This window comes from Rhamphochromis longiceps, linkage group LG11, assembly GCF_057381845.1.
Source record: "Rhamphochromis longiceps isolate RC_006_pf linkage group LG11, R_longiceps_female_GT1.1, whole genome shotgun sequence".
NCBI lineage: Eukaryota > Metazoa > Chordata > Actinopteri > Cichliformes > Cichlidae > Rhamphochromis > Rhamphochromis longiceps.
In genome coordinates, this window is record NC_140567.1 from 34,486,617 (window position 1) to 34,499,161 (window position 12,545).

A 12,545-nucleotide genomic window follows, 5' to 3' on the forward strand; every position below is an offset into this window, starting at 1 on the left:
ATGTGTGTCAGACTTCCTTCATGAAGTTTTAAAAATAATAAATTTTAATAAAATCTAATTACACTTGAGTCTTTTGTGACATTTGTTTAATTTTAAATCTATTGTGTGTAACATAGAGAACCAAGTATATTAAAACCGTTTTACCTTCCAAACATTTGACCGTACCCACCCGTTAAAGAGGGACTCATTAAGCTCTGAGCTGCAGCAGCTAATTACTCTGCCGACAATTTCCCCAGATCTTGCTAAACAAGATCCAAAACGAAAATAACAAAAACACCGACAAGAAGCAGATGTTCTGTTGCTGAAGTTGAGAGGATTCACCTCCCATAAGAAGCACAATTGGAAGATGACTCAGCGCGAGACACTTGCTTCAAGCCAAAGTTTCAAATTGGACATGATTACATGTAATTACGGAGGAGAGGCTGCTCTCAGAACAATGCATCTTCAGCTTGAGACAAAAAAAAAAAAAAAAAAATCATATGGAGTGCCCATTTAGCTGTAAGGCGTCTTCTTGTTGACTTTGGGGTAACGTCTCCAGAGAAATGTAAATGGCTGGTTTTGCTGGGCGAGGGTGGCAGGTATTATTTTGCATCACTGCTGCCGTCAGAACCGTATCGTGCTAAAGTTAATTAAATGGGAGAAAAAGCAAAGGAATCAGTGAACAAAAGCGGTGGAAAAAATTTTTAAAAAACATTTTAATCGTTAAACTGACTGTACATTCATTCAGATCGAAATTCACAGGAGAGTTTTTAAAAAGAGCGGGATCACTTGTAGAAGACGAGGGAAGAGGTCATGATGATGTATCCTGGCTGCTGCGCTGGGTTTGGATCCCGTCCGTTGAACAAGCCAAAGTAGACGACAGTGTTGGATTCAGACCTGCTCATGTTGAGCTGTCGGGACAGGAAGAGAGCCGCACAGTGTTAATAAAACCAGTCTAATGAAATGACGTGAGGTTCAGTCTCAGAGACTAGTCAGGATTTACTCGATTAGATCAGGAGTCTTTGGGGTCAATAACTCACTCGAGAATAATAAAGTGCTCCTTTATTCTAATGGGTACAACTTCAAATCAAGTGCTTCTCCTCAGCATGACTTCAATTTGAGGTTCTTATAAAACTACTGAAGAAGAGAAGCCCTTAGAGAAAGCACTGTGTAAGTGTGTAAGCGACGCAGTGATGAATTCCCACTGGCAGATTTCACATTGTGTCCTTCTTACAGCAAACTGATTGTACTTTTACTTTTTTCCTACTCTTGAGTCTGTTTGATGTCATAAAGGGGATATCCCTTATATGTTCATGGGCCCCACCCATCTGGATTCAATTCTTCTGTCAACACGTGGAAGCCAATCAGAAGACAGTCAGCTAAAAGGAATGGAGACGAGAGCTAGAACGATTTCAGACAGAGGGACTGCATCAAGGCCAAGAATAAGACTAGGATTATTTTGAACTGTCAGTCATGCAAAGCTTCTCTATCAGAGGCCAGTAATGTCAACATTGAGCTGGAAATGAGCATAACAGAATATTCAGCCTAGTGCAGCTGTGCATCCGTTTTGAAGACTCTCCAGCTTTTAGACAGTTTTGATTTCTCTTTGTTATTGTGGACACCACTAGAAAGCTCACGCAAAAGCGTATAAGATCTATTATTGCCACATCTGTCCTTAAGAAACATGAAATTCTCAAACTTTTTTAAGGCAACAGTTCTGTTGTGTTAAAAAGCTATAAAGCATGGCTCGATTGCCAGTAGTCTGCTTACTGTGGCTGAATAACATTTTAGGACGGTTTTGTTGTGGGTTTCATATTAAGAGGAGCTTTAAGTCTGGCATTTCATAAATATTTAAGGGATGAAATGAGAAACTTGGTGGAGAAGAACCAACCTGTTTGGTGACGTCAACCCTCCACGGATTCACCTGTAGTCCATCACACCAGCCTCCACGGCCGTACAGCCATGTGCCGTGTTCGTTCGGTACAGCGCCCTCTTTGACGCGCATTGCACAGCCCAGAGCCGTTCCTAATGGTCCCAACATGACATTAAAAGCGTTTGATTTCCAATTTGCACCGACCAGTTTATTTTTAAGGCTTTAACAAGCACCTTGATAAACAATCCTCAGGTACATTTGTAGGTTAGTTCATCAGCAGAATATTTTTAAAATTAAAAAGAAATGTAAAGTTTGAGGATTTCAAATTCATTTTTGTGGATAGAGTATCGATCTAGTATTTTTAAATTTGGATGGCAGGACAAAATTAAACTTGTCCTGAGGACTCAGACCACTGACAACTATAACATCTAAAATCTTTAGCAGTCATGCAGAAAGCATCTTTTCCTCACCTGCAGAATCAAATAGGTGGGTGTTGTTATAAGCAGCGTTGATCACGAAATGGTGGGAGGTGACACAAAATTCTCCGCAGCCGTTCTCGTCGCTGCCGTGTCCTGTGATGACAGCGTACAGCTCCACCTGAAAACAGACATGCAGCCAATGTGATCCTCCACAGACAGCTGAAAACTAGCAAAGACTGTATGTAAAAGATGGACGTAGCCATCGTGACTTCAACCTTAAGGACTCTGAAGATATATTACATTGAAGCCTTAAGCTGCGTTTTCACCATCGACTTCATGGCGTTTTTCTTGAATAACTGTTTAGCTCATAAATTAAGTTAGCAGTAGGGTTATTTTCTCCATAAACTTCTATCCAGCCTGACCCCTGGTGGCCATTGCAAAGAATGCAGCTGGAAGTTACGTCCATCTTTTAGAAACAGGCTTTGACATTTTGTAGTTAACATCATATCCGATACCTTTTTGGTGGACGCTGGGACAGTGAATTTGATTGGCTGGTACCTCTTGTTGTAATTTTTGTCAAAGGTTCCTCCATCGTACAGTGACATCACTTTAAAGGGATGAAAGCTCTCCACAAAGTTTCCTGTGACAGAGAAAAAAACCAAACAAAAAAAAATCTGACGCAACATCTTCCTCTAGATTTACAAATTATGGAGCTTTAATAATCCTGATTTTTTTATGCGTTTAATTGATTATTAATGATATATTTTGAATATGCTTTAGCATCCAAGTGGTTTAAACATACATTTTAAGATCATATCCTGGTTTGTTTGCATGAGAAAGATTTCCTCAGTAGTGCCAATTTGTGCTCAGCGCACACACACACTCATGACATGTTTGTAAAATGTAACAAGCTTCCTGCTGCAGTTTGATTGCATCATCTGTGTTATTCACCTGTCTGATTGGTGCCACTGAACCTCAGATTGAGGGAAACAATCCAAGGCATCGCCCAAGGCACGGTCTTCATAGTGAAGGTGCATTTATTGCTGTCCAGCAGGGGGATCAGAGGGGACACATCCGTCAGCCAGCGCCCGATACCTCTGGTAAAATAAGACAAAAATCATATTGCACAAACTAATAATAATGATAATAATAATGACAATAATAATAATAGGTTGCATTTATATAGCGCTTTTCGGGGCCCTCAAAGCGCTTTACAATTCCACTATTCATTCACTCTCACATTCACACACTGGTGGAGGCAAACTACAGCTGTAGCCACAGCTGCCCTGGGGCAGACTGACGGTCATAGCTGTGCTATCAGTGCTTCCCACGAGCTTTGTACCTGCGGAAGGCAGTGATCCATCGACCCAGCTCCATGTTGCAGTACGGACTCGTGCGGTCGCAGCAGACAAAAAGCTGCACAGTGTGATCCCACTGAGCGCATGACGAGTCTCTCTTGCCCGGACATGACAGCGATGCATCAAGCTCCAACATGTCAAAGTCCAACAAGTCTGTGGACAAAGTACTTTTTTAAAAAAATTAAAAAAAAAAAAGAAAAAAAAAGAAAAATCATACATTTTCCATCTTTCTTATATGTCAATGTTCCTGCTGCCGAGAGTCGACCATTCACCTATTCCAGTAGGATGTTAAGTCACTCTGTGTATATAATTTTTGCAGTCAAGATGCCAAAAACTGCTCTTTAAAAAGAAAAAATTAAAATAAATAAAATTTAAAAAAAAAAAATCATTTGAAACTCCAGAGTTGAGAAGCCCACAGAGGGGCTGCTCCCAGTCCCTGCCACCAGGACAATGAAAAATGTTCATATTTGAAGTTAAGATGAATATCCAACATTCGTTTGGGGTGTAAAGAGTCATGATAGGCAAGGCAAGGCAAGGCAAGTTTATTTGTATAGCACAATTCAACAACAAGGTGATTCAAAGTGCTTTACAGAGACATTAGAAACAAGAACAAATAAAAAGCATGATTTAAAATTGATTAAAACAAGCAAATAAACTAACTAACTAATTAACAAACAAACAAACAAACAAAACACTATATATAATCAAAACAGATAAAATCAGAACAGTAGATAAAATCAGTAGTTAAATGTAAGTTTTGAAATTTAAGCTTAAAGTGTGGATTTGGTGCTTTATTCAAATGCAGCTGAGAACAGGTGAGTCTTCAACCTGGATTTAAATAAACTGAGTGTTTCAGCTGATCTGAGGCTTTCTGGGAGTTTGTTCCAGATATAAGGAGCATAAAAGCTGAATGCAGCTTCTCCGTGTCTGGTTCTGACTCTGGGAACTGATAAAAGACCGGATCCAGATGGTCTTTTAGCCGCAAAATGATCAGTTTTATTTTAACAATATCTGATATTTCTTTTCTGTCACATGAATCTGATTAAAGCGTAATGCTTTCACAGATAAAAATCAGTCTATTACAGCAGCATTATATGAACAACTTTTCTATCACAATTAACCTGATTATGTAATTAACAGTTGTTTTGATAAACTTACCTATAGACAGGTCGACTGTGGCCACGGCTCCTTTGTCCCCTTGCATTTGGACTTTATCAAAGACAGAAACAACTTTTGCAGGATTCTGGAGTTTAGTCTGCAGATCAGCAAAGAAATCAAACCTGGAGACGAAGCAAAAGTAACTGATTAATGACAAAAAACCAAAACAAAACAGTGCATCCATGGAGAGCTTGTACTGGTGACTACAAACTACATCAAATGCCATAACCAAAATATCTATTTTGAGGTTCATTATGCATAAGATACAGCAGTTTAAAAAAAAAAAAAATACAAAAAAAAAAAAAAAATACAAAACAACATAAAAATTTACTGCATATAAGTTTCATCCTTTAGAGGTGTCACATGTCCTGTCTTTTGTGGGGGGTGAGAAAGGCCATGGGCATTGATTTTAGGAAGTCTTCTTATAGCTCATCACCTACCATCATTACAGCTGCTGATATTGAGATTGTGGAGAGTTACAAGTATTTAGGGGTTGTTCTTGACCTCAAACTGTGTTTTGAGCCTCATGCTGATGCCACTACCAAAAAAGTTCAGCAAAGACTGCTCTTCTTAAAGATGATTAGATCTTTTAATGTCTCATCTGAAATGTTCTCCTTGATTTACAGAAGTTTTATTGAATCTGTTATTTCTCTCTGTATTGCTGCTTGGTTTGGTAACATGACTCTGAAGAACAAGAATAGTTTTAGGACTTTTGGTAAAAACTGCCAGCAAAATCTCAGAGCGTTGGCAAGACAGGCTTTTGGCCATGTATAACGAGCATGTGCTGAGGAAGGCTCGCTTTATGGTTGTAACAATTGACTTGTTGCCCTCTGGCCATCGTTTTGGAGTACCTGCAAGGAAGACCAAAACAATCCAGGTTGCTTTTATCCCTACTGCAACCCGTTTACTTAATGGCATGTCTTGTGGCTTTTTATCATTGTTTTGTTTATTCTTATTGCTGCTAAACTGATTTCCCCCTGTGGGACAATATAACCAATGTAACCAAAGCAGCCGACGTAAAGTGGCTGCATTCAACACAAGGAAGAAGAAAGCTACAAGACCAAATGTTCCATCTTGCAGTTCTAAAGAAATTGATCAAAACTTCAATTAGCATGTAGGTTTTTCATTCTACATAACTAACCTCTTATTGTTATTAGAACTAAAGACTAGAAACTTGAGACAGAAAAAAGGCATAAAATAAATTACTCAGTGGAACTTCTATTATAACCGTCTCTGAAGAAGGCCTGGTATTGATCATATGTATATTAATCCTAAAATCAAAGTGCTACTCAATTAAAACAAAAAAAGTTGGATTCAGATTCCATCTGTGAAATCTAATAATCAGTTAAATTCCAGTTAAAACACTGGAATAAAGCTTCTAGTGTCCTCTTGTTACATTATAAACCGTAATCTTCCAGTAACCTTCATGTACTTACCACTGGGCCTGCCAGTTAACAAAGCTGAACGTGGGGTAGAGGAACCAGCCCATCTCAGCCAGCAACCCCTGTTTGTCAATGCTGATGAAGAAATTTGGGGACGGGGTGTTCTGGAACGACACATTGACCAGCTTTCCAAACCTGAACAACAAATCGGAACATCAAAACAAAAACCATTACTGTGACCTTTTAGAAGAACAGTTAGTCCTTGTACGTGAATGTGAAGCATCAACATCAGGAGGCTTTTAATCCTGCAGGTGAGCCGATCTTACCGGAGCGTCTGAGCGACCGCAGGGTCCTGATGCACCATGGCAGCTGGGATGCTGAGCAGCGAGAAACACTCATCCCCAACACAGTTCATATCCTGGAGTGGATTTCCAGGGAGGGTATAGACGAGGACACCGGAGGCATTGGACTTGGCCATGCTCTGAACCTGAAGGAAAACAAATCAGAGAGGATGAAACTGTTACAGACCTCAATATTAATAATTAATGTCTATGCTTATGTAATTAATGCATTCATAGTTTGGTCTATAAAAGAAAGGAAACAGGGAAGAATTTGAGGCTACAATGCTGAAAACTGCTGAACTTGACATTTATGGTAAAGGTTTGTGTCACATAGATTTGAAGAAGAAAAAAAACAAACAAAAAAAAAAACAACAACATTAAACAAATGGAACATTTTTATTTTTCACCAGAAATGTCTGTGGTCTTAGCTTCCTGATTTCTCTGTGCCTAACTCCTTAGAGTCATATAACAAGGGGAAGAGTGATTTGACTGAGAACCATCAGCAGACTTCATAAAACCAACTATCCACAGTGTCCATCCCACACTTTGATATATGCTGTGAAAAACAAATCCCCATTGATAAGTTGAGCAATCTGCAGCACAGTGGCTCACGGGTGCATGTCTTTTGGGGGAAAAGTCTCCAATAAAGGTTTTAAAAAATATATCTAAATTTAAAACTTTAATAATCTCAATAAAGACATATCTGCCTATGAATCTGTCAGCAAGGGGCAAAACTTTTGATACTGGAAGCTTTCTGGTTCCACTAGTGGTCCGAGTGCTATTGGCCAATCATGTTTGAGCAGGCTTTGACTACATGTGGGTAAACAGTCTGTGTAGAGAGCAAATGAGGGATTGGATTTGCTGAAATGCAAACCCAAAACTATCAGTACAGTCTGCCAATGATTTAGTTTTTGTTTTTTTAAATCATGACGTTTATATATTTTTCTCCTCATTCAAACAGATGATAATAATGATAATAATAATAATAATAATAATAATAATGGATTGGATTTATATAGCGCTTTTCAAGGCACCCAAAGCGCTTTACAATGCCACTATTCATTCACTCTCACATTCACACACTGGTGGAGGCAGCTACAGTTGTAGCCACAGCTGCCCTGGGGCAGACTGACAGAAGCGAGGCTGCCATATCGCGCCATCGGCCCCTCTTGCCAACACCAGTAGGCGGTAGGGTAAAGTGTCTTGCCCAAGGACACAACGACCAGGACAGAGAGCCCGGGGATCGAATTGGCGACCTTCCAGTTACAGATATGCTTCCCAACCCCCTGAGCCACGGTCGCCCACGTGGGGGGTCAGTGTACAGCTTTGATGTCCATCAGCTACACCGGAGACCAGGAAGTGTTGGCCTCACCAGCCAAAAGTTCCCAAATTATTAAGAAATAAAAGTCAAATAAAAACCAAGAATTATTGTTTTCAGCCTCTCAGCATGTAGACTTGTGGTTTCTCCTCCATCGTTTCATTATTTTTGTCATTGATTTTTGAGTTGCCTTTCAATTCTGTCCTTTGTAGGTTGATCATTTTTACTTCCATCAAATGATATAGCATACCTTCATCCCTAACACATTACCCAGCCCACATCTGTATAGATATCCAGCATGTTTGTTTTTTCCATTGAGATCTGATGTGTTTATGTAGTCAAGCTTTAAATGTCAAGAAAAAAAAAAAAAAAAAAAAAAAGCCTTTTAAGTCTCCGGATCCTCCCAGTTCGATTTAATTTCACTGAACTTCAAGCACGTCACCACAGAAGTCAACAAACTGGAAGCGAAAATATTCATTCAATTTGACACTAACAGACCTTAGTGAAGAAAGAACAGTTGCCTTCAGACACCCAGGCCACAGCACCTGCCACCGAGGGGAAGGTTTCACACCCATCTCCAGCATCAATCACTGTATAGGACTTTGAGCCCCAGCGTGCCATGAGCCAGTCATATCTGGCATCTAGTCTTTTAATGATCACAGGCATCTTCCACTCTGCAGGGGGGAGCCAAGAATTACAAATAAATGATTCCTCTCAACATTCCTCTGCATTCTAAATATTAATATCTATTAATAAACAGACCTGAAATTAACCTTCTGACTTCACTCCTCTAAAAATCAGGCAGGTCAAGAGAAAAATCAGTTGCAGAGTCTGATTCCATGCACTGTCTTACCCTCTGAGATGAAAGCAGCCTGGGAAAGACCACAGCCGTGTCCCATGCAGCTCCAGTAGTAAAGCACTCTGGGGATCCAGTTACCCAGAGCAAAGACGGGCACCGGAGAGAAGTGCAGCCTGGACAGAACCTCCTTTTTACTGCAGAAACGTAAAAGAGGCAAGCGCACGGATGGTTATATTAACTCAGGAAGAACCATAAAACCTTATTTTCAGCTCCAAGTTTAAACTCTTGGACTTCAAAATAATCAATTTATTTCATACAGTTCATCTGCTAACTTAGGGGAAAAAAAAAAAAAAAAAAAAAAAAAAAAAAAAAAAAGCCATTTTAGTCACATGCCTTCTGATTGGCTGCACTTCAAAAGCAGAAGATCGGAGCATCAGGTGGTTGTGGTTTCTGTGTCTTAGATCAGCGGTCCCCAAACTTTTTTGCACCACGGACCGGTTTATCACCAGTGTGTGAATGTGTGTGTGACTGAATGTGTAAAGCACTTTGGGGTCTTTAGGGACTAGTAAAGCGCTAAACAAATACAGGCCATTTACCATTTATGTCAGACAATATTTTCACAGACCAGCCTTTAAGGTGTGGCGGATAAATACAACAAAATAACACCAGTACTGGTAGCAAAAAAAAAGAAAAAAGAAGATTTATTCATAACACACAGGAAAAGACCCAGGGAAACTGAGTTAACGATAAAAAAGATAAACAAAATAATGATAAAAACCTTGAAAACCATAAATTTCACACTCGAGCCTCAACTCTTGCAGCACGGTACCAAACAACTCACAGACAGGGATATCCCCTGTGACATCATACAGAACCAAGAAAAACTGTCCAACACAAAGCACTTAGATGTGTCTGAAGCTTTTGATGGCCATATTTAATGCAAGCATCCACCATTTTAAGTGCACATATTTGAAAGTAAGAAAAATCCTTCATAGGTTAACTCTAAACAACCCAAGAAAATGGTTAATACAATAAATGTCACTCTGGCAGTGACATTTGGGATCTTGCTCATGTTAATAAAACATTGAGATTTAAATAAAAACATCATGTTTTCCAATAGACTAAGGAGTTCTAGGTACTTTTTACTTCTGCTGCGCTTCCCTTTTTTCCCAGTGCAGTTTCCTGTGTTTGGTACAGTATGTTGTCACTATTATTAAGATGGTTCCTGTTTCACATAACCGATTATTTTACAGCTTTGAGGATTAATGTTCCTGAAAACTGTAAAATAAAATATCAGCCTCCTGTGCAAGTTTAAAAAAAAAAAAAAAAAAAGGAAGTATACTCTGCTCATTTAATCTTCCAAGAAACTTTTTAATGTCAAAACTGTTTCACAGCACAGAGTTGAAATAAATGATGAAAGTGCTAAAATTATCCATCGTATGAAATCTATATTTTATGATCTTTTGGAAGGCCCTGTGTGTTTCACGTTCAAATAGAAAAAGGTAAATTTCCAGTTATATAAACTGAAATTTTATAGTTTACAGACAAAATTAACTTATGGATGGGAATGCATTAGAGAGGAAACAAGTGGGTCTCAAAGCTTTATGGAATTTGAACCAGAGCAGAAAAGAAGTCACATTTCACAAGTCTGCAGGTTTTTTGTTGTTAAAACTGTTTAATTTTTAACGGGCGACCGTGGCTCAGGGGGTTGGGAATCGCATCTGTAACCAGAAGGTCGCTGGTTCGATCCCTGGGCGCTCTGTCCTGGTCGTTGTGTCCTTGGGCAAGACACTTTACCCTACCGCCTACTGGTGTTGGCAAGAGGGGCCAATGGCACGATATGGCAGCCTTGCTTCTGTCAGCCTGCCCCAGGGCAGCTGTGGCTACAACTGTAGCTGCCTCCACCAGTGTGTGAATGTGAGAGTGAATGAATAGTGGCATTGTAAAGCGCTTTGGGTGCCTTGAAAAGCGCTATATAAATCCAATCCATTATTATTATTATTAATTTTGCATCTGAAGCTCTCAAACTGTCTTTAAATAAAACCAGCAACTCCAACTCTATGCAGTCACGTGAAAATACTAAGTACAGGTTCTACTATTCAAATGAACATGATCATCAGCAGGTATTAGCGCCCACTCAAAGTACAGACCTCAATCTGACTGAAATGCTGTGGAGGGACCTTAAGAGAGCTGTGCATAATTTAATGCTCACAGGCCTCAGTGAACTGAAGAAGAGTGGGCCAACATTTACCCCCCAACAGGGACAGAGGCTGAAAGTCACACACAGAACCATTACTTCAAAGTTCCTACTGCTAAAGGTCGTTCTACAACTTATTCAATCCAATCCATTATTATTATTATTATTATTAATTTTGCATCTGACTTAGTGTTTCACAGTAGGTCTTTTGCCACTTCAAGTTGCTGAAGCCAAAGATTTAACCAACCTGCAAAAATATTAAAATTGACAGAAATTTATCCCCAAGTGAACTTTCAAGCACTTTAAATGATTTATATTTGTCAGTCATAATATGCACCACATTTGCTTTGTTGCTCCTGCTGATATTTGTGTTCTGTTGTGTTGTTTTATTACCCGATCCATCATCCTCTTCACTATCTGTGCAGTGCTTTGCATGTCATTTCTGTAGTGATGTTGTGATTCCATTTAAAAGTGGGTGTGCTGAAATATTTCCAGATGTGTACAGCTGTTCTTTTAAGCCTTTTTTCTGTTCCATTTTCACGTTTAGCTTTTAGCCTCTAGTGGAGGTTGCATGTTCTGAATCCCTGTCCATATCTAACATTTGACAGAAAAGCGAAGTTTAGCCTTGTGCTTCAAAACTAGACTGTGCGTATGTAAAGTGAGCATAGGTAACTCCACCACCCACAACAGAAAAATTTTGCATAAACAGCTTCAGAATATTAATTAATTTAATATAATTGTATTGACACCGAGTATGTTTTACTCAGTGCAGGTATGCATTGCCAAGTGCTATTAAACATCTGTTTTCTATCACCACTGGAACCCAATTCGTCTGCCTTACAGCGAGGATGAGTCCTTCACGCTCACCTGTGGGCGGCGGCCCGCAGCACCTGCTCCCGCATCCAGAGAACATCATTGACCACAGAGTCGTCCAGGGATAGGAAGAGCACTTGTGTGCTATTCGGAAGTTCCTCCACGAGACTTTTTAGCGAAGACTCTGAGCTCCAAAGGCACTCCAGAAACCCTGAGTTGTTGGTGAAGGCGTGGATCACCAGAGGTCCCCTCAAAGCGTCGGGCTGGAAGGAAAACTCCCCATCCAGAGTTGGTACTTTGAACGCGTCCGCCGGGTCACCGGGCTCCGGCCCTGCGGGAGGTTGCCGAGATCTCAAACTCACCGTGCTGTCACCTTCGGTCAGCAACACCTGGCGCCTCGGTCTCCCTCCTGTTTCAGCGATATGAGCTGCCACAACAATCAGGAACCACAACAGCGCAGACTTTGAACGCAACAAAGCCATGTTCCCGGTGTAAGCTAGTGCCCGTGAACTCACCACGAACAACCGAGGTCGGACATCACTTCGCCAAAAGTTAACTTAAACTTAAAGGGTCAGAGTCTTTTTTTAGCTGTCCCCAGACGACCTGTGATTTCCTCCTTCCACCTAATCATGACATCCAAACATTTGAGCTGGAGGCGGGCCGAGCCGCTGTCTACGGCAGCCCTGCAGGGACACAGGTCTGGGAAAGCGCAAACGGTACTTTTAACGGAAAATGATCTGAAACAGAGAATTTGATTGGTCGTCAAAATAATTAAATCTGTCGTGATAAAACGCTTAGTTGAGGCGGAAAACAATAGCAAAACAATAGGAGACAATAGCTGCAAAACGACTAGCAGAAATAAATTTTCAACATCTCGCGAGATTTGATGATGACCTGACCTATTTCAG

At 40.2% G+C, this 12,545-nt stretch overlaps 1 protein-coding gene across 1 annotated transcript; it reads right to left on the reverse strand.

The window, feature by feature from the left end:
* Positions 1 to 69: 69 nt before the first annotated feature.
* Positions 70 to 12,306, reverse strand: ngly2 (N-glycanase 2). Its single transcript, XM_085423786.1, has 12 exons — positions 11,692 to 12,306; positions 8,682 to 8,821; positions 8,327 to 8,502; positions 6,496 to 6,656; positions 6,224 to 6,364; positions 4,788 to 4,909; positions 3,614 to 3,782; positions 3,223 to 3,368; positions 2,787 to 2,911; positions 2,323 to 2,449; positions 1,871 to 2,004; positions 70 to 890 (listed from the first exon to the last, which is right to left on the reverse strand). Exons 1-12 carry the CDS (start codon positions 12,117 to 12,119, stop codon positions 765 to 767), a joined length of 1,995 nt encoding a protein of 664 aa, XP_085279912.1. The 5' UTR covers positions 12,120 to 12,306; the 3' UTR covers positions 70 to 764.
* Positions 12,307 to 12,545: the final 239 nt, after the last annotated feature.

Bases quoted from the DNA above. Each gene is read 5' to 3' on its own strand.
- ngly2 (XM_085423786.1), bottom strand. From the start codon at position 12,119: ATGGCTTTGTTGCGTTCAAAGTCTGCGCTGTTGTGGTTCCTGATTGTT. The intron at 6,657-8,326 runs GTCTGTTAGTGT...GTTTTCCTTCAG, and splicing joins ACTGTTCTTTCTTCACTAAG to GTTCAGAGCATGGCCAAGTC. The intron at 2,450-2,786 runs GTATCGGATATG...GTCTGTTTTCAG, and splicing joins TCCCAGCGTCCACCAAAAAG to GTGGAGCTGTACGCTGTCAT.